The sequence below is a fragment of the Gopherus evgoodei genome, unplaced genomic scaffold, assembly GCF_007399415.2.
Source record: "Gopherus evgoodei ecotype Sinaloan lineage unplaced genomic scaffold, rGopEvg1_v1.p scaffold_35_arrow_ctg1, whole genome shotgun sequence".
NCBI lineage: Eukaryota > Metazoa > Chordata > Testudines > Testudinidae > Gopherus > Gopherus evgoodei.
Window position 1 is genome coordinate 4538402 of NW_022060027.1, and position 20837 is coordinate 4559238.

Here is a 20837-nt window from a genome sequence, read left to right on the forward strand (position 1 = left end):
GATGAAGGAGATAAAAAAATTATGTCGGGAAAGAAGAAAAGAAAGAAACAGAGTGAGACTGATTTCCCAGAATGCCCTGCTGCTGCTCTGCGGTTCAACCCCCCTCCATCCCAGACCAGGGCAGCCCATCAGGAATGAGAGGAATCTGCTCTTTAAACATCCGGCCCAAGCAGCGTAGGGCTGGTCCCTGCTCTAACCACTAGACACTCCTCCCAGCCGAGCCAGGGTAGAACCCAGGAGTCCTGGCTCCCAGCCCCTCCCCCCCACTCTAACCACTAAACCCCCCTCCCGTCCCCAAGATGGGAGAGAACCCAGGAGTCCTACTGATGTGACCCTAACTGGGACAGAGAATCGGAAAACAGGAGTTGGCAACACCAGCTGTCCAGTTTGAGGAACTTTCGAAGATTGGCTGGGAGAGGCTGGGAATGGGTCATGGAGCCTTTCCCCTCTAGGGGGCGCCGGCTCCCTCCTGGCCCCAGGGCAGGGACTGGCTGGCTGAGGGGGCAGGGACTGGTTGGCTCAGGGGGGCATGGGGCTTCTCCCCTCTAGGGGGTGCCAGTTCCCATCCAGCCCCAGGGCAGGTACTGGCTGGCTCACGGGGGTGGGGAATGGGGCATGGGGCCTTTCCCCTCTAGGGGGCACCAGTTCCCATCTGGCCCCAGGGCAGGGACTGGCTGGCTCAGGGGGCAGGGAATGGGGCTGTTCCCCTCTGGGCACAGTGTTGGTCCCACTCTCAGGCTGAGGCGCCCCATAATTCAGACCACACGCGAGCCTCACATTTGTAGCATGTTTTATTCACGTGAGATAAATGCTACCCAGATTCGTCGCCCCGTATAAATACTGCACTTGTGAAAAGGCCCCGAAGGGTCAACGTTTCCCACTATTTATTGCTTTTCCCCCTCCTTTTTTGGGGGGGTAGGGAGAGTCGACCCCCGTCCAGCAAGGAGCCGAGCAGCCGCGAAGGGCACGTAGTGCGTGTACGTCTCCCCTCCAGCGGCCTTCCTCTCGAAAATGGCTGAATCGATTTGTCCCCGAATATCCTCCCCCCTTCCCCAATGCAGCCTGCTGCAGAGCTGGGAACTCTCTGCCCCAGCCGTTCTGCTTTGGCTGAGTTATAAGCAGCCCCCAAAATAGGGAGCTGGGAATGGAAACCGTTAAGCAACCTTAGGACTGGTGGCCTGACTAGCACAGAGCGTCCCCCTCTGGTGGCCACAGGGGGTACTACATGCAATGAGGTCCTCTGATTCCCTGCTGCGCCCCCTAGCCTCAGCTCTGCACCAATCAGAAGAGGAGGTGGGTGGGTTCGATCCATGGGGGGGGGGTTGAACAATGAGGAGGGGGTCATACCATTTCTGGGGGGAGGACATGGAGGGGGCACTGTGGAGACTGAGGTGATACCATTTAAGGGGCAATGGGGGGTTTCCAAGGCTGGGGAGTCATACTTGGAGAATAGGGTACACACCAATTGAGAAAACAGGGATGGTGGTGGTTGTACCATTTGGCAGGGAAATTGGGGGGAGAAAATGGGGGGGACATACCATTTGAGAGGAAAAGGCAGTGTTGGAGATTATACCCGGGGGGAGGGGCTGTGCAGACTGGGGGGCTGTACCACGTGAGTCGAAATGCAGGGAGATTGGAATACAGAAGTTGTACCTCTTGGGGGGAACAGAGGGGGGATTGTGGACAAGGGAGGTCATACCATTTGGAGGGGAAAGGGAGGGGGCTACATTTCAAAGTTTGCCCCCTTTCTTAAATAAATAGTGGAAGTAAAAAACAACAACACCACATATGTGCTGGGGGTGTTCCTTTAAGAGGCGTGGTAGCCTGAATGGAGCAGGTGGTAGCCAGATGCCCATGAAGAAATTTATACCCGTGCAGAGGTCCTTAGCGTGTCTAGTTTGGGGAGACGCCCTCACAGAGAGCTGGGGAGGGGGAAGTCTGTGAGCCAGGTGGGGGTCCGGTGGTCCAGCCCCCCAAGCAGCACCCTCGCCAGTAGGGGGAGCTCTGCCAGCTGGGTGGGGGCACCATGTTCTTGCCTTCTTCACGAGCGGGATGCTTCTGTCTTGCCCTCCAATTTCCTCTTCCGTTTCTCCATCACGGCTTCCAGTTCAGAGGTTTTCCTAAAGTCCTGGGAGGGCAAAGAGGGCATTAGTCACAGCCCTAGGTACCCGCAGCCGCTTCCCCGAGCCGGGAGAGAACCCAGGAGTCCTGGTGCCCAGCTCCCGCTCTAACCACTAGACCCCACTCCTCTCCCAGACCTGGGGAGAGAGCCCAGGAGTCCTGGGGGCAGATCGTGGTACCTCCAGCATGGCCTTGTGTACGGTGACCTGGCTGTAGACTCTGGCTCCTTCCTCGGGGCTCACGGCCTGGAACTCGGCTTTGGACAGCGAGAAGAGCTGGGACCCGTTCAGCACCCCCAGGGTGCTCACCGTCCTGGGAGGGGCAGGGGGGGCAGTCAGGCCAAGTGCCCCTCAGAGCCCCTCCCACTGATACCCCCTATCCTGGTACTGTGAGCTTTCCCCCAGCAGTGACCCTCCCAGTGCTGTGAGCTTCCCCCCAGCGGTGCCACCAGCCTGTGACCCTCCCAGTGCTGCGAGCTTCCCCCCAGCGGTTCCATCAGCCAGTGACCCTCCCAGTGCTGCGAGCTTCCCCCCCAGCAGTGCCCCCAGCCAGTGACCCTCCCAGTGCTGCAAGCTTCCCCCCAGCAGTGGCCCCAGCCATGACACTGGAGGACACTGAGGCAAGAGACTTTAAAGAGCACTGCACATCCGCCCCTCAGCTGCCATGTGATTGGTTAATGCCCCCCATCCTATTTTCTGATTGGTCCAATTAATTATTAGCATTCTTTTGCGCTTCCGCGGCTGTCCAATGAAATGCAATCATGAAGGATTCCATGGGAAGGCACCACCCAATCACAGCTCGCCTGGCATCCACCTGACCAATTGCAGGTGGTGAGCCACCACCAATCAGGGAGAAGTGGGCGCCTCCAGCAGGGAAGAGCCAGCCAATCAGAGCGGAGAGGAAAGTGATTCAAACAATCAGGGGGGAGGTTCTGAGTTCCACAAGCCAATCAGAAGTCATGAGGCTCCACATCAGCCAATCACAGCAGACAGAAAGGACATATCAGACAGCCACAATGTCACAGCCCTCCCCCTCAACCAATCAGAAGCCAGGTGCTGCAGAGCCAGCCAATCAGAGCAGAGCTGGGCTGGCAATCAGAGGATGGCGGGATGCCCCCGCCAGTCAGAAGCCAGGCGGTGCCAAGCCAGCCAATGGGAAAGCAGAGACGTATCAAGCTAGCCAATCAGAGCACGCCCATGTGCCTGCGCCCTGTCCCGGTGCCTGATGCCTACTCACAGGGGCTCGAAGCCCTTGGCCTCCAGCCAGGCCTGGACCTGGGCGGGGTCGGAGTCGTGGTCCAGCGGCACCGACGTGTCCGGCGCCCGGTGCACCCGGAAGGGCTTGGCGGGGGTGCCCCGGCCGGCTGCCAGGCGCTGCAGCAGCTCCTCATTCAGCCGCTCTGCCGGGCGGGAGAGCCGCCCGTTACCCAGCATGCACCGGGAGAGGGGCGGGGCCTGGGGACCCCTCTGGGATACAGACCCCCCCATCCTCCCCACATAGAGGGGGCGGGGCCTGGGGACCCCAATGGGATACAGACCCCCCCATCCTCCTCACACAGAGGGGGCGGGGCCTGGGGACCCCTCTGGGATACAGACCCCCCCATCCTCCCCACATAGAGGGGGCGGGGCCTGGGGACCCCAATGGGATACAGACCCCCCCATCCTCCCCACACAGAGGGGTCAGGGCCTGGGGACCCCGATGGGATACAGACCCCCCCATCCTCCTCACACAGAGGGGGCGGGGCCTGGGGACCCCTCTGGGATACAGACCCCCCCATCCTCCCCACATAGAGGGGGCGGGGCCTGGGGACCCCAATGGGATACAGACCCCCCCATCCTCCCCACATAGAGGGGTCAGGGCCTGGCATAGGGCACAGACCTCCTCCCCCCTCCTATAGAGGGCGGGGTCACCATGCGGAAGCTATAAGGGGTGGGGTGGGTGGTCTCTATGGGGATACTCTCCCCCCTACACACACACAATAGGCGAGGCCTGAGGTCTCCATGGGGTACTGCCCCTCTCCCCTCACATATAGGGGGCTCCTTACCTCTCTCATTGGGGTCTAGGCCAAGCCCCTCGGAGCCATTCCACTGGGTCCCATTCGGGGCTGGTACCTTTTTCTTCAGAGCCGCCAAGCCTGGGGCGCCCTAGTCAGGATCAGAGGCAGGGGGAAGAAATATTAGTCCCCCATAGCACCATGCCCCATTCCCCACCCCACTGAGCCAGCCAGACCCTGCCCTGGGGCCAGGTGGGAGCCAGCGCCCCCTAGAGGGCCAATTTTCTACTCCCATATTGCTGGGCTCACCGGGGCTCTGGTCTGGCGGGGGCTGCAGTCGGCGCTGCCGGTACCGTTGAGCGGGTCGCCCGGGCCGCGGTTCTGGGTGGCCGGGAGTGGGCTGAGGATGTTGAAGGGGACGTAGCCTTGCTGGCCAGAGCGGTTCTGAACCTTCCACCACTTCTTGGTGTTGTCCAGCACCTGGCGGGAGAGATGCTGAGCCACGGGCACTGTCCCAGCTGGGGCAGGGAGGTGTGTCCCGGCTCTGCGAGCTTCCCCGCAGGAGTGCCCCCAGCCGGGGATCCCTGATGCTGCAAACTTCCCCCCAACAGTGCCCCAGCGCTGTGAGCTTCCCTCCAGTAGTGCCCCCAGCCAGGGATCCCTGATGCTGCAAACTTCCCCTCACCAGTGCCCCAGCGCTGTGAGCTTCCCCCACCTGTGTCCCAGCACTGTGAGCTTCCCCCCAGCACTGCCCCCAGCCGGGGATCCCTGAAGCTGTGCACTTCCCGCCAGCAGTGCCCCAGTGCTGTGAGCTTCCCCCACCTGTGTCCCAGCACTGTGAGCTTCCCCCCAGCAGTGCCCCGGCGCTGTGAGCTTCCCCCCAGCAGTGCCCTCAGCCGGGGATCCCTGAAGCTGTGCACTTCCCCCCAGCAGTGCCCCAGTGCTGTGAGCTTCCCCGCAGTAGTGGCCCCAGCCAGGGAAACCCACAGACAGACTCACCTCCAGAACCTCCCCCTGCAGGACAGACAGCTCATTGCTGTTCCTGGCTACAAAGTCGTATGTGCAGCTCACAAGCCTGCTCTCTTCTGTCCGTCTGTGGCTGGGACGAGAGGGGAGGAAAACTGGGTCAGGGGGAGGGCGGTCTAGTGGTTAGAGCGGGGGGGAGGGCTGGGAGCCAGGACTCCTGGGTTCTCTCCTTGGCTCTGGGAGGAGAGCGGTGTCTAGTGGTTAGAGCGGGGGGGAGGGCTGGGAGCTAGGACACCTGGGTTCTCTCCTTGGCTCTGGGAGGAGAGCGCTGTCTAGTGGTTAGAGCGGGGGGGGGAGGGCTGGGAGCCAGGACGCCTGGGTTCTCTCCCTGGCTCTGGGAGGAGAGTGGGGGCTGGTGGTTAGAGCGGGGTGGGCTGGGAGCCAGGACTCCTGGGTTCTCCCTTATTCCCTTGTCCCCCCGTCTCAGGGCATAGACACACACACTCCCCGCCGTACACATGCTGCGAAGTCAAAGCGTCTGCACCGCGCTGGGGCCCGAGGGGTCACATCTCGCAATGCGGGGTGGGTGGGGGACGGGGCATCCCCAGCAGCCAAGCCCATGCAGGGGGAAGGAGGGAGAAAGGTCGATGCCCCCCCCAAGTCCTCCCCCCCACTCCCTACCTTGGCTGGGCTGCTGGGGGGACGGGCTGTCTCTCCTCCGATGTCTTCCTCTTTCGTTCCCTCCTTCCTCTCTATCCCCGTCAAGTGCCATCTGGGGCAGCTCCCCCCCCGGTGTGCCCCCTTCCCAGTCGCCAGTCCCTGAAACCTAGGGTCCTACGTGCCCCCTCACTGCCTCTGCCCCCCAATATCTAAACCCATCCTTGCCCCCCAACCAACCCCTACCCCCCACCTCTCTCACCCCCTCCACCGCCCCCTCCCCTCACCCCTTCCATCTAACCCCTCCAGCCTGAATCCCCTCCCTCCCCCAACAACCCTACACCCCCAAGCCAGCCCCCCAACCCCCTCTGCCCCCCAGCCTCCCTCCCACCCCCTAACTTGCCCCCGCCCCCCTCACCACCGAACCCACCTGCCCCCCCACCAAACAAAGAGAAACAAAGAGAGAAAACAAAGAAAAGGCCTTTTTAGGTTCCTCAGCTGAAATGCCCCCTCGACCCCCTCCCCAACCTCAGCTCCTTCCTCCCCTCATCCCCCTCCCACTCTGTGACCCCCCCAACCTCCCTGCACCGATTCCCTCCCCCCCCACAGGTCCACTCAGCCTCTCTGAGCCCCAGCACCCCCCTCCCACCTGCCTCCCATGCATGGGGGTAGGGACAGTTTGGTGGGGGGGGAGGGGAAGTGTGCATGGGGGGGACACAGGCAGGGGGGCTACATACCCATTGGCTTCAATTGGAGGAGCCGATTGCTGCAGAAAGAAGTGGGGGGAATGGAGTGAATGGCAGGTGAGTGATCTCCCTGCTGTGACCCCCCCCGCAACCTTCCCCCTACCCTACTGCATCCCCCCAGGCCTCTGCCCCCACCTCCCACCCTCTGATCTCTCTTATCCCCATTTTCTAGTCCCCCATCCCCCCACTGTGCCCCCCAATCCCCACCTTTCCCCCCACACCCCACGTTCCCGCTCCCATCCCCCATAACCACCCCCCCACACCTGCCTCCTCCCCACCCCACACTCCCCTCTGCCCTCATTGGATAAGGGGTCACCTCTTCCCCACACCAGTCACCTGTGCCCGGCGCAATTCATGCTGGTGCTGGGTCTCCACTGGATCCTCCCAGGGCTGCCCGTCGGGGCCCAGGCGGGGCGGTGCCCAGCCACTTTGGAAGCTCAGGGTATAAGGGGCGGCGTAGTCCCCGGGGAACTCCACCCTGTGGGGAGAGACAGAACCAGGGATGGCTGGAACCATGGCGAAATCCAGGAATCATGGGCAGAAATCAACGGACAGAAATTGGGGGTGAAATCACGGGTGAAAACCATGGAACTGTGGGCAACAATTATGGGTGAAAACCATGGGCAAAATGTGGAATCATGGATGAAAAAAATCAAGGAATCATGGGCAACAATCATGAGTGAAACTCACAGAATCACGGATGAAAATCAAGGAACCTTGGGCAACAATCATAAGCGAAAATCACAGAATTGTGGGTGAAAACCACAGAATCATGAGTGGAAAATCACAGAATCATGGGTGGAAATCATGGGTGAAAATCACGGGCAAACCAGTGGAATCATGAGTGAAAAAAAATCAAGGTACCCTCGGGCAAAATTCATGGGTGAAAAATCACAGAATTGTGGATGAAAATCATGGATAAAACATGGAATTGTGGGTGAAAAATCAAGAAATCACAGGCAATAATCATGTGTAAAAAAATTACTGAACCATGGGTGAAAATGAAGGAACCATGGACAATCATGGGTGAAAGTCACAGAATCATGAGTGAAAAAAATCACAGAATTATGAGTGGAAATCATGGGTGAAAATCACAGAATCATGAGTGAAAAAATCACAGAATTATGAGTGGAAATCATGGGCAAAACAGTGGAATCATGGGTTAAAAAAATCAAGGTACCCTGGGGCAAAAATCGTGGGTGAAAAATCACAGAATAACGGGTAAAAATCATGGATAAAACATGGAATCATGGGTGAAAAATCAAGGAATCACAGGCAACAATCATAGGTAAAAATCACAGAATCATGGGTGAGAATCACAGGCAAACCAGTGGAATCATGGGTGAAAAATCAAGGCACCCAGGGCAGATCCCAGGCCTGGCATGGCCAGGTACAATCAAGGGCAGACATCATGGAGAACCAAAAGCAGCTGCCTAGCTCTGCACCCACCCCACCCCAGCCCCAGGGCGAGCGGGATACCTGGGCCGGGTCCAGTCATTGCCCAGCGAGCCCCACAGCTCGGCCTCTTGAGCCCCCAGGCAGCCCCGCAGCAGAGTGACAGCCTCCAGGGTCAGCATTGGGGAGCGGATCTCGCTGGCGAACTCTGGGCCCCCCGACGACTCCACCACCTGGGGGGAGGGAACAGGGAGAGGTAAAAGCGACCCCCGGATCCCAGCCCACCCCTTTGACCAGGGTCAGCGAGAGACCGCCCCCCCACTGGGATGCACAGCCACAGATCTGCCCCTTCCAGTGTCCCGCTATCTCCCCTCCCATCCCCTGCAGCCCCCCAGAACCCCCCACACCCCAGCCCTTCCAAGAAAACACCAACTGCCCCCCCTCCAGCCACAACCCCCCTGAAGGCCCCCCATGATAGGATTCCTCTCTCCACCCCCTCCAACTCCCCCCATGCTGGGATCCCTCCCCTCAATCCCCCCACACCGAGATCCCCACAACTCCAGACCCTGCAGTGCCCTCCTCCCCTACCCCCCACAGCTCAGAGCCCCCAAATGCCCAGCCCCTGCCAGGAGCTGGGATCACATGTTCCCCCCAACCCCTCTAGTCCTGCCCCTTGCCACTTCAGCCCCCACCAAGCCAGGGTCTCCCCACAACCCCAGATCCCACAGGCCCCTCCCTTCCCTCCCCCAACCCCAGCACTGGCAATTCCGAGCCCAACAGCTGGGGCTATGGCAGCCCCCCACACACACTTCTGAACCCCAACCCCCCGCTCACCATTTTCAGGGGGCCAAAAAGGAAGTGAACCAGCTCCTCTGAAGTGGGATTCAAGATGTTTGACTGGAGTCTTGCCTGGGGGGAGGAGAAGGGAAGGGAGAGACACCCCCCACTCTGAGTCAGTAAACCCCACAAATTCCAGATAGGGAGGGGGAGGGAGAGTGACCGGACTCCTGGGTTCTTTCGCTAGGGAGGGGAGAGTGGGGTCCAGTGGTTAGAGCAAGGGGCTGGGAGCCAGGACTCCTGCGTTCTCTCCCTGGCTCTGGGAGGGGAGTGGGGTCCAGTGGTTAGAGAGGGAGCCAAGACTCCTGGGTTCTACGCCTGATTCTGGAAGGGGAGCGGGCACTAGTGGATTAGAACGGGGGGAAGGGATGCTGGGAGCCAGGACTCCTGGGTCCCATCCTGGGCTCTGAGGGGGCGAATGGAGGTCCCCATTGTGAGGTGAGATACAGGGCTGTGTCTCCCCTCCTGCCCCCCCAAACGGTCACTCACCAGGAGGCTGAAGGAATATTTCAACTTGGCCAGAGTGTCCTGGAACTCTTCCATGAGGGGTGGCCGGGCCCGCAGGGTCAGCAGCCCCTCTGCATGGGGAGGAAAGGATTAACCCCGTGTTGCGGGGGGAAGGGGTTTCCGAGGAGGGCTGCAGAGGGAGGGGGTAGCTCACCCTTAGCACCCGGTGGTGTCCCCAGGTAATTCCAAGTATGGGGTGTATTGGGGGGGGGCAGAGAGATGGGGAGATCTCATGTGGGGGGGCAGAGGGGTTTCTCTCACCCTCAGCACCCCTGGGCATTGACGGTTCCCAGTGTGGGGTGTATGGGGGGCAGGAGGGGGTGGGAGGAGACGGGGAGGTCTCAGGGGGCAGATGGGGGGGTCTTGGGGTCTCTCACTCCTGGCTGGCAGCGGCGCCCCCAGGCATGAGAGGTTCCCAGTGCGGGGTGTATGGAGGGAGGAGATGGGAGGGTCTCAGGGTGTCTCACCCCATGGCAGCGCCCCCAGGGCATGGGAAGTTCCCAATGGGGTCCATGGGGGGCAGGATGGGGTGGGGAGGAGATGGGAGGTCTCGGGGTCTCTCATCACCTGGCTGGCAGTGGCACCCCCAGGCATGAGCGGTTCCCAGTGTGGGGTGTATGGGGGGCAGGAGGGGGTGGGCGGAGACGGGAGGTCTTGGGGTGGGGGAGATGGGGGGTCTCAGGGGTCTCACCCCCTGGCAGTGCCCCCAGGCATGGGTGGTTTGCAGTGGGGCGTGTATGGGGGGCAGGACAGGGTGGGGAGGAGATGGGAAGTCTCGGGGGGCCAGACGGGGGGCTTCAGGGTCTCTCACCCCCCGGCTCCCGGCGGCGCCCCCGGTTCGGCCGTTTCAGCTGCTTCAGGACCCGAAAGGCCTCAGCCGATTTCTGCAGTTTGCCCACGAAAGCTTCAATGTCGTCGAAGATCCGGTTCAGCAGCTCCTGGGGGGGCGAGGTGGTAAGCGGAGGCCTGGGGGTGAGCAGGGGGGCCGGGCCCCTCTGTGCAGCCCCCAGAGCCCCAACCCCCAAATCCCTGCCAGCTCGGGGGGTGGGGGGGGACTGCAGCAGATCATCCCCCCCTCGCCACCAGGAGATAGGGTGAACATGCAACCCCAACCTCGCCTCATCCCTCACCCTCCTAATCTCCCCTCCCCTCACTGCCTCTCAGCCTCTGGCTCCCCCCCAACACCCCATCACTTGTACCCTAACCCCCAACACCCCCAAATCCCACCCCCCAACCTCACCTCATCCTTCACCCCCACCAAATCTCCCCTCCCGCCACTGCTGCCCAGCCTCTGTCTCCCCCCCAACACCCCATCCCTTGTACCCTAACACCCCCAAATCCCGCCCCCCAGCTCAACTCACCACATCACGCTCAGTTTGCAGCGCGCCTCGGTCCGAGGGGTCAGCTGGGGGCAGAAGGGACAGGGGTCAGGACTCCTGGGTTCTCTCCCAGCTCGGGGAGTGGGTCCTAGTGGTTAGAGCAGGGGGGCTGGAAGCCAGGACTCCTGGGTTCTCTCCCAGCTCAGGGAGGGAAGTGGGGGCTAGCGGTTAGAGCAGAGGGACCTGGGAGCCCGGACTCCTGGGTTCCCTCCCTGGCTCTGCCCCTCCCCCCGCCACACACACACCTGCGTCTCTCTGACTCTGCATCTTCATTTCATTCAGAGTGGCTGAGGGGGTGATCACCACCTTCCTGTGGGGGGGTGGGGGCCGGGAGCCTGTCCCCGCCGGGATCGGCGGTGCCCCATTCTGCATCTTCTCACTGTTTGCTCTGTGAACAATATGGGGTGGGGATTGAGGGAGGGATGGGAAACACCCAAAATTGTACCCAAGCCCCCACCCCTCAGAAAGACACTCCCTGGCTCCCCAGCCTGCTCCATCACCCCCAGCCTAGAGGGGGTCCCCCCAGCCCCTCAGTGTCTCCCTCTACACCCCTCTAGTCCCATCTCCCCTGGAGGCTGCCTCTGTCACCCCCATTTCTCTCTCCCCCCCAGCTTCCACCAGCCCATGTGGAGGTTCCCTTTTCACACCCTCTAGATCCCCCATCACCCCACTCTCATGCCTCTGTAAGGCCCCCCATAGCCTCACCCCCCCGGTCTGCCCCATGACCCCCACCCACTATGGCATCCCTCCTTTACTTCAGCCCCCCCCAAACTCCTCCAACGACCCCCCCCCCACATCAGGCTTCCGCTTCACCCCAAGGTCAAACCTGCATCCAGGCCAGAGCACTTGCACCCCACATCCCACCCCAGTATGGCCACCCCCACAATGCACCCGCCCAGCCAAAGTCCCCCGGACTCCGGAGTCCCGCCCCACCTGAGCGCTTCTTTCCTCTGAGCGTTGCTCCCCGATGTGAAGCCCAGCAGGGCACTGTTAATGTCCTCTCGGATCGGCTCCGCCTGCGGGGTGGCAGGAACAGCACAGGTCAGATACCGGGGTAGATGGGCCCATGAGTTTGTTCTGAGGTGGGTGGGATACCAGGGCAGATAGGCCTATGGGTCTGATCCAGGGGGCAGGGAGGGGGTGGGATACCAGGGCAGACAGGCCTATGGGTCTGATCCAGGGGGCAGGGAGGGGGTGGGATACCAGGGTAGATGGGCCCGTGGGTCTGATCCAGGGGGCAGGGAGGGGGTGGGATACCAGGGTAGATGGGCCTGTGGGTCTGATCCAGGGGGCAGGGAGGGGCCGGGATAGCAGGAACTCCCTTGCGTGGGTCCGTGCCAGCCAGATCAGAACACCCAGCTTTTGCCACCTGCTATCCAGCATGCCTCGGGGTGGCCAGCCCTCTTGGCATGGGGACTGGAGTAGACAACAGCATTTTCCCCATCTTCCCCCAGAGTCAGACCCCCCACTTCCCCACTAGAGGGAGGGGCCAACAGCTGTCAATCCTCCATGGGGAGGCGGGACTTCCTGGAATGCATCCAAGGCCCTTTGAAGCTGATTGGCTGATTCAGCAGAGAAATCCCTCCTGTTGGAAGACGGGACTTCCTGCATTGGACACTACAGTCCTGGGAAGCTGATTGGCTAATACCCATGGAAGTCCCCCCCCCCCAGAAGGCAGGACTCGCTGTGATGTCATGGCTCAAGAAGTTGATTGGCTGAGGCTCCTCACGCTGGCTGAAAGGCAGGACTTTTAGCAATGGAAATTGTGGCTCTGGAAGCTGATTGGCTCAAGCCGCATGGAAGTCCCTCTGATCAGAAGGTGGGACTTCCTGCCATGTGGGAGCCACATCTGATTGGCTTGTCCCTAGGGACAGTGGTGGAGCCCCGGGGCATGATGCAAAAAGGGGTGGAGCTATCGCTGCCCAAGGCTGTTAAAAGGCAATCCAGGAGTCCAGGTGAATGTCAGGGCAGCAAAAAAGGGGGTGGGGCTAGTGATGTCACCATATGGGCGGGGCCAGTGGATCCCAGTGCCATATAAAGGCAGCGGGTGCATGGTGTGGGCATCCCACCAGGAGAAACCAGGAGTCTGGGTTCAAAAGGGTGGGGCCAATGCCATCAAGTGAAAGGAGCGGGGCTAGTTATGTCAACCAAAGAGGGCGGAGCCAGTGGCATTTAAAAAGGCAGGAACCCCAGGGCAGAGTAGGAACCCAGGTGTCCGGGCGAGGCTGCCTCCTCCCCCCTGCCGTCCCCGAGGGCGGCTGCTCACCCCAATGTGGGTGCACTGGAAGAAGTGGGCATCAGGCTGGGTCTGTTGGGGCTCCTGGCACACGAGGAGCAGCAGGGAGTGGGCGCGGGCATTGGGCAGCACGGCCTCGCAGCGCAGCACCCCCGCCAGCCCGTAGCTTTCCAGCTCCTCCTGCGGGGGGCGACAGAGTCACGGCCGGCCTGACGCTCCCAGACCCTCCCTTGGACCCAGCCCCAGCCCCAGCCCTAGCGCCCACAGACCCTCCCCCAGACCCAGCACCTGCAGACCCTCCCCCAGACCCAGCACTCCCAGACCCAGCGCCCCCAGACCCTCCTTTGGACCCAGACCCAGCACCTTCAGACCCACCCCCCCCGACCCTCCCCCAGCCCCAGCGCTCACAGCCCCAGCACCTCCAGATCCAGCAACCCCAGACCCAGCGCCCCCGGACCCTCCTTTGGACCCAGACCCAGCACCTTCAGACCCAACCCCCCCCGACCCTCCCCCAGCCCCAGCACCTCCAGACCCAGCAACCCCAGACCCAGCGCCCTCAGACCCAGCACCCCCAGCGCCTCCCGCCCAGGCCCCCCCACACCTTGGAGTGGACGTCGAGCAGCCTGATGGCCGACCCAGTGACTTGCAGCAGCATCTCCTGGGCCCAGAGCTGGCCCTGGGCATCCATGGCGGCCACTTTGCGCACGGCGTCCTCCACCGAGTGCAGCTCAGCCGCCTCCCCCACCGGGAACGTCACCAGGTGCTGGGGGGGGACAGGGGGTGAGCCCAGAGCTGCCCCCACGCAGCCCCCAGGCCTAAGACCCCCTATGCAGCCCCCCAGCCCCCCACCAACCCCTATGCAGCCCCCAAAGGCTCTCAACACCCCCCCCCACAGCTCTCCCACGCCCCCCACAGCTCCCAACACCACTCCTCACAGCTCCCCCAAGCCCAAAACCCCATATGCAGACCACCAGACTCCACCACCTCCCCGGTCCTCCCAGGCTCCCAACACCCCTCCCCACAGCCCACAGCCCCCCCAGGCCCAATGCCCCCCTTGGCAGCCCCCCACAACCCCTACACAGCTGCCAGGCTCCCAACACACTCCCCTGCACCCCCAGCCGCACCCAGCCCCTCCCTCCAGCTCCCCACACCCAGCCCCCAAGCCCCTTTCCCCCAAACAAAGCGTAACACCTCCCCACCCAGCACTGCCCCCTGCGGCCCCAACAGCCCCCCTTGGGGCCCTGCCCCATTACCCCCCCCCAGACAGCCAATCCCTGCCCTGGGGCCAGATCGGGGCTTGGGGCCCCTAGTTACCCTCTCCCCAGTGGGGCCCATGTGACCCCTCCACCCCTTGCTCCCCCCAACTGCACCCCCAGAGCCCCAGGCTCACGTTGACGGTGTATTGGGAGACGTCGGCCATGATGAAGTTGGAATATTTCTTCCTCTGCTCTGTGTAAAGAGACGGGCAAATTATAAAGGGGGGATGGGGCAGGGGCCTGTCCCCTCTAGGGGGCACTGGCTCCCATCCAGCCCCAGGGTAGGGACTGGCTGGCTCCGGGGGCGGGGAATGGGGCCTGGGGCCTGTCCCCTCTGGGGGGCGCTGGCTCCCATCTGGCCCCAGGGCAGGGACTGGCTGGCTCAGGGGGGCTGGGAATGGGGCAGGGGCCTGTCCCCTCTAGGGGGCGCTGGCTCCCATCTGGCCCCAGGGCAGGGACTGGCTGGCTCAGGGGGGCAGAGACTGGGGCCCGGGACCTGTCCCCTCTAGGGGGCGCTGGCTCCCATCCGGCCCCAGGGCAGGGAGTGACTTTCCCAGTGTGGCCTGGGGAAACCAGTTCGGTGGCTGCGGCTGGAGATTAGCAGGGACTCCCGCCCCCAACTTCTTTGGCTCCAACCCGGGGCCTGATCTGTTTCTCTTTCGGTTTCCCTCTTTGGGTGGGGTGAGGGGGGCGGGTCTTGGTGATCAGACCAGAGTGAAGGGGAGGGGGAGATACACCCTGGGGTGGTGGGGGCAGTTTCTGCTGATCAGACCACAGGAGAAGTGGGGGAAGGGACATACACCCTAGGGAGGGAGGGGGACATACACCTGGGGGGGAGATACACCCTGGGGTGGGGGGGCAGTTTCTGCTGATCAGACCAGAGGAGAAGTGGGGGAAGGGACACACACCCTGGGGAGGGAGGGGGACATACACCTGGGGGGAGATACACCCTGGGGTGGGGGGGCAGTTTCTGCTGATCAGACCAGAGGAGAAGCGGGAGGGAGGGGAAGACACACCTTGGGGAGGGAGAGGGAGATACATCCTGGGGAGGGAGGGGGATATAACCTGGGCGGTAGATACACCCTGGGGCGGGGTGGGGAGGTTGTACTGATGACGCCAGAGGAGAAGTGGGGGGGGGGAGAGAGATACACCCTGGGGGGGAGATACACCCTGGGGTGGGGGGGCAGTTTCTGCTGATCAGACCACAGGAGAAGCGGGAGGGAGGGGAAGACACACCTTGGGGAGGGAGGGGGAGATACATCCTGGGGAGGGAGGGGGATATAACCTGGGCGGGAGATACACCCTGGGGCGGGGTGGGGAGGTTGTACTGATGACGCCAGAGGAGAAGTGTGGGGGGGAGAGAGATACACCCTGGGGGGGAAGGGTCAAGCACTTTGTTTCCTTTTGGGCTGTTGCCAGGTTGGCCTCTGGTCTGCGCCACCTGCACCGGAGGAAATGCAGCGACTGTAACCAGCACGGGGGGGTGCATGAGACCCTACAATAACACCACCCCATGGAGAAGCCCCCCCAGCAGAGACGCGACAATAACACCACAGCTCAGCAGAGACCCTACAATAACACCGGGGCTCAGCGGAGACCCGACAATAACACCGGGGCTCAGCAGAGACCCTACAATAACACCGGGGCTCAGCGGAGACCCTACAATAACACCAGGGCTCAGCGGAGACCCTACAATAACACCGGGGCTCAGCGGAGACCCTACAATAACACCAGGGCTCAGCGGAGACCCGACAATAACACCACAGCTCAGCAGAGACCCTACAATAACACCACAGCTCAGCGGAGACCCTACAATAACACCGGGGCTCAGCGGAGACCCTACAATAACACTGGGGCTCAGCGGAGACACTACAATAACACCACAGCTCAGCGGAGACCCTACAATAACACTGGGGCTCAGCAGAGACCCGACAATAACACTGGGGCTCAGCAGAGACCCTACAATAACACCGGGGCTCCGCAGAGACACTACAATAACACCACGTCTCAGCGGAGACCCGACAATAACACCGGGGCTCAGCGGAGACCCGACAATAACACCGGGGCTCCGCAGAGACACTACAATAACACCACAGCTCAGCAGAGACCCGACAATAACACCGGGGCTCAGAAGAGACCCTATAATAACACCGCGGCTCAGCGGAGACCCGACAGTAACACCGGGGCTCATCGGAGACCCGACAATAACAAATGAACGCACTTGACTCCTCTGTCCAGTAGAGAGACCCTACGACAACACAGCAGCTCACCAAAGACCTGTGAGAGACCCTACAATAATAACGCAGCCCAGCTGCTCTCCCCCCCCCCCGTCCCCAGTCCTCCCCTCGCCCCCATCAGAGACTCACCATAGATCTCCCTGGCGCTGGGCTTGGAGACCTCACTGCGGAGAGCGGGAAGGAGAACGAGAAAGTTAAACAACAGGAGAACAGAGCCAGGGCCTGGCAACAGGGAGACCAGATCAATGGGGTCCTGCTCCTGTCCCGGAGTCAGGGAGAGAACCCAAGAGTCCTGGCTCCCAGCCCCTAACCACTAGACCCCACGCCCCTCCCAGAGCCAGGGAGAGAACCCAGGTGTCCTGGCTCCCAGTTCCTGTCTCTAACCACTAGATCCTACTCCCCTCCCAGAGCTAGGGAGAGAACCCAGGAGTCCGAGCTCCCAGCCCCCCCCCGTTCTAACCACTAGCCCCCACTCCCCTCCCAGAGCCGGGGAGAGAACCCAGGAGTCCGGGCTTCCCACCGCATACTCACCTGCCTGAGGAACTCATGGTGTTGACAGAATCCACAATTCACACTTCACCTTGAGGGTTCAAAGATAGTGAGAGAATCATTGACAGAGTCTAGAGGTGGCACCATCCCTCCCTGCAAAGCCGGAGATAGAACCCAGGTGTCCTGGCTCCCAGCCCCTCCCTGCTCTAACCACTAGATCCCACTCCCCTTCCAGAGCTGGGGGGAGAACCCAGGAGTCCTGGCCACCAGCCCATCCCCGCTCTATCCACTAGACACCATTCCCCTCTCAGATTTGGGGAGAACCCAGGCGTCCTGGCTCCCGCTCTAACGACTAGATGCCACTCCCCTCCCAGAGCCGTGGGAGAACTCAGGAGTCCAGGCTCCCAGCCTCCGCCCGCTCTAACCACTAGACCCCACTCCCCTCCCAGAGCCGGGGGGAGAACCCAGGAGTCCAGGCTCCCAGCCTCCCCCTGCTCTAACCACTCACCTCCCCTCCCAGAGCTGGGAGAGAACCCAGGCATCCGGGACGGGCCTCTCCCTCGCCTCACGCCTCCCGTTTGCCCCACAAGCAACTGGTCTGTTTATCAAGGGTGTGGAAACAGATTATTTCCCGCCACCCGCCCCCACATCCATGGGGGGGATCCCCATTCCCCAAGGGGCTGCCCCCGCAACCTCCCATCCCAGCCGCCCCGACCCCACATCCCCTCCCCAGACCAAGGCCAACACAGGAGCCTGGCAATATTGACTCAGACCTGATAACCTGCAATTCCCTGGCATGGGGCCCCTCCAGTCTGTCCCCCCTGCACTTACCCGATCTCTCACCGGCTATTCAGACCTTGCCCCCCAAGGCTGGAAGAAAGAGGCATCTCAAGTGTGTGTGTGGGGAGATATTGAAAAGGGGGGGGTCCACCCCTGAGTCCCACCAGATCCAGCTCTTAGGTGTCCAGGGAACCGTCCTTTCCCCTCTGTCACCTGGGCACAGGTGTGTGGCGCGATCCCCAGCAGCCGCACCCACAGCATACCTGGGCAGGTAACCATGGGCCCGCCCCCCCCAGCCTTCCACCCGCACCCTCCCTGCACCAGCTGCTCAACCAGCTGTGAAGGTGCAAAATAACAACCCCTCAGCCCTAGTGATTAGAGTAGGTGGGGCTGGGAGCCAGGACTCGTGGGTTCTCTACCCGGCTCAGGGATGAGAGTGGGGTCTAGTGGTTAGAGCAGGGGGGGCTGGGAGCCAGGACTCTTGGGGTTCTCCCCCAGCTCTGAGAGGGGAGTGGGGTCTAGTGGTTAGAGCAGGGGGGGCTGGGAGCCAGGACTCCTGGGTTCTCTCCACAGCTCTGCGAGGGGAGTGGGGTCTGGTGGTTAGAGCGGGGGGGGTGGCTCAGGGACAGACTAAGCTGCACTGATGGGGCTAGAACAGGCTCTCGTGTGTCTCACTGGCAGAGCCAGAACCCAGCGCTGGGTGTGTCCCGTGCCGGGGCCAAGAGCGGGAAATACCGGCCCAGCGAGTCAGTCGCCACGGCCTGGGGTGCAGCCACCTCTGGGGTGGGGCAGAGGGGCTGTTTATACAGGGACCCCTCGCCTAGTACTGACTGCCAGGGGAGAGCACCCCCTGCTGACCCCCTCGCTTCGCTCCCGGCACTCCCTGCTGAGTCCCCTGCTCTGCTCTGCTCCCCACAGCCTGACCCCCTGCCCCTCTCCCTACAGCCTGGCACCCCCCAGCTGACCCCCTGCAGCCCAGCGACCCCAATCCCTGCAGCCTAGCACCCCCCGGCACCCCCTGCCCCTGTCCCTACAGCCCAGCACCTACTGCTGACCCCCTGCCCCGAATCCCTGCAGCCTAGCGCCGCCCGGCGCCCCCTGCTGACCCCCCCCGTCCCTACAGCCCAGCATCCACCGCTGACCCCCTGCCCTGATCCCTGCAGCCTAGCGCCCCCTGCAGCCCGGCACCTCCTGCTGACCCCCTGCCCTTGTCCCTACAGCCCAGCACCCACCGCTGACCCCCTGCCCCGAATCCCTGCAGCCCAGCGCCCCCCACTGACCCCTCACCCCATGCTATGCAGTCCAGTGCCCCCTGCTGACCTCCCCCCCGTCCCACTCCCTGCAGCTGGGGTCAGAGTGACCAGGCAGCTCCGGCTGGGACTGGTTGAACCAGGATCGAATTCCCACGGAGCCGGAGCCGGACCAGGGAGAACAATGGGGGGAAACGAGAGCACAGCCCAGGCTGGGGGGGAACCAACCTGGGCTAGCACGAACCACGGTTCTTTCCTGGCTCTGGGAGGGGAGTGGTGTCCAGTGGTTAGAGCGGGGGGGGGGGTTAGGAGCCAGGACTCCTGGGTTCTCTCCCTGGCTCTGGGAGGGGAGTGGGGTCTGGTGGTTAGAGCTGGGGGGCTGGGAGCCAGGACTCCTGGGTTCTCTCCCCAGCTCTGGGAGGGGAGTGGGGTCCAGTGGTTAGAGCGGGGGGGGGGTTAGGAGCCAGGACTCCTGCGTTCTCTCCCCGGCTCAGTGAGGGGAGTGGGGTCTAGTGGGTGAGAGCAGCGGGGGTTGGGAGTCAGGACGCCTGGGTTCTATGGTAGTGTCTTGCAGTGGGGCTGCTTCAGCTCCATCTGAGACATCTCAGAGCCGGGGGGCAGGAGGGAGCCAGAATGGGCTCGGTGGCAAAGGGCGGATCCGGCCGGCTTGGGAGTTTACATCCAGGCGCGGCAGGTTCAAGGCTAGGTCAGCTGGAGCTGACCTGGGTGAGGAGCCTGCGTGTGTTTGCTCTGGGGGCCTGGCCACCGCTTTGGCAACACCTTTGGGCAGGGAGCCTACTCACTGTGGGGGCTGGGAGCCAGGACTCCTGGGTTCTCCCCCGGCTCTGGGAGGGGAACAGGTGGGAGCCAGGGCTCCTGGGTGTGATGGTGGCTAACCAGGTGCCAGCTTTTCCCAAGGCTTAAGGCCTCAGTTGAGCACTGCCACATTCATTGCTCGAAACCCGGCTGTTTGGCCTGGGCGTTGGCCCAGTTAAGGTGGGTCCTGGACTTATCCCAGCGCATTTAGACCCCACAAAATGCTGCGTCGCTAGGGCCCATTGTGCCTGCTGGCCCAGGCTCCCTCCCTGGGAAAACCTGGGCTCTGAACCTGGCCCGCCAGGGAGCAAACGGCACCTGCCCCTCGGGTGAATTCGTACACCCGGCTGTGGGCCTACCGGCTGCGAACAGGGCCCCGTGCAGCCCCCAGCCCCGGTGGAAAGCCCCACCACGCCCAGGCCCAGGCTACGTGCAAGCAGGCTAGGCTCCCTAGGCTGCAATTCGGGAAGGCCATAAAAGCCCGAGAACGGCCGATCCTTCGCTCGCTGCTCTTTGGACTCTCGTGGGAACCAGATGCCGAGATCCCTGGGCCCCCCCGGCGGACGTTCAGCACTGCCCCCCCTGTGGCAAGACTTTCCCCTTTGGGAACCATGGACCGACCCAGTTGGGTGGACACGTCGCTGGCTTGAACCAGCCAATAACTCTTTGGTTTGTCCCCATTAAATCTGCGGGGAGTTTGCTGGCAGCCGGGCTGCCCACGCCAGTTTCGCGTTAAACCGCCCCAGGCTCAGGGCCTGATCTCTCGGGCCAGGGAGCGACCTGAACAGTTTGCCTGTGGATCACTTAGTCCAGATGGCCCTGATGGCCAGCCCGCCCGGAGCACTCTCAGGGACGGCCGGGAGTTCGCCCTTGGAGCTAGGCGGGGGGAATTTAAGCCTCAGCCACACCCCTGGCTTTGGGGGTCTCTGCCCCGCTTCTTGGCCGGCCCGAGCCTCTTGGTGCCCGGCCTCCCTCGCTTCAGCCTCAAGCCTAGAACTGCTTGACGTTCATTCCTTTCAGCGCCGGTTTCTCCGCACCCGGTGGGTCAAGGGGGAATATTCTCCACCTCCAAATCATGAGGGGTCTGGAACGGCCTCTGTATGAGGAGCGATTCATAAGACTGGGACTTTTCACCTTGGAAAAGAGACGACTAAGGGGCAATATGATGGAGG

The 20837-nt window shown here is 62.3% G+C and overlaps 1 protein-coding gene across 2 annotated transcripts; it reads right to left on the reverse strand.

Annotated features, from left to right (window-relative positions):
* Nucleotides 1-779: 779 nt before the first annotated feature.
* EPS8L1 (EPS8 like 1) lies at nucleotides 780-17831 on the reverse strand. 2 transcript variants are annotated; one of them, XM_030544806.1, is made up of 21 exons: nucleotides 17651-17831; nucleotides 16862-16910; nucleotides 16460-16494; nucleotides 14228-14286; nucleotides 13439-13600; nucleotides 12868-13017; nucleotides 11535-11617; nucleotides 10847-10989; nucleotides 10584-10627; nucleotides 10034-10160; nucleotides 9205-9293; nucleotides 8713-8787; nucleotides 7963-8111; nucleotides 6820-6961; nucleotides 6475-6503; nucleotides 5114-5213; nucleotides 4424-4594; nucleotides 4166-4265; nucleotides 3358-3520; nucleotides 2301-2433; nucleotides 780-2128 (listed from the first exon to the last, which is right to left on the reverse strand). In XM_030544806.1, exons 2-21 carry the CDS (start codon nucleotides 16876-16878, stop codon nucleotides 2042-2044), a joined length of 2058 nt encoding a protein of 685 aa, XP_030400666.1. In that variant the 5' UTR covers nucleotides 16879-16910; nucleotides 17651-17831; the 3' UTR covers nucleotides 780-2041. The 2 variants fall into 2 exon arrangements, with proteins under 2 accessions (XP_030400666.1, XP_030400667.1); XM_030544807.1 differs by lacking the exon at nucleotides 17651-17831 and adding an exon at nucleotides 17328-17368.
* Nucleotides 17832-20837: the final 3006 nt, after the last annotated feature.

Bases quoted from the DNA above. Each gene is read 5' to 3' on its own strand.
- EPS8L1 (XM_030544806.1), bottom strand. The intron at 11,618-12,867 runs GTGAGCAGCCGC...GCCACCCCGCAG, and splicing joins TCCAGTGCACCCACATTGGG to GCGGAGCCGATCCGAGAGGA. The intron at 2,129-2,300 runs GTACCACGATCT...TTGCCCTCCCAG, and splicing joins TACACAAGGCCATGCTGGAG to GACTTTAGGAAAACCTCTGA.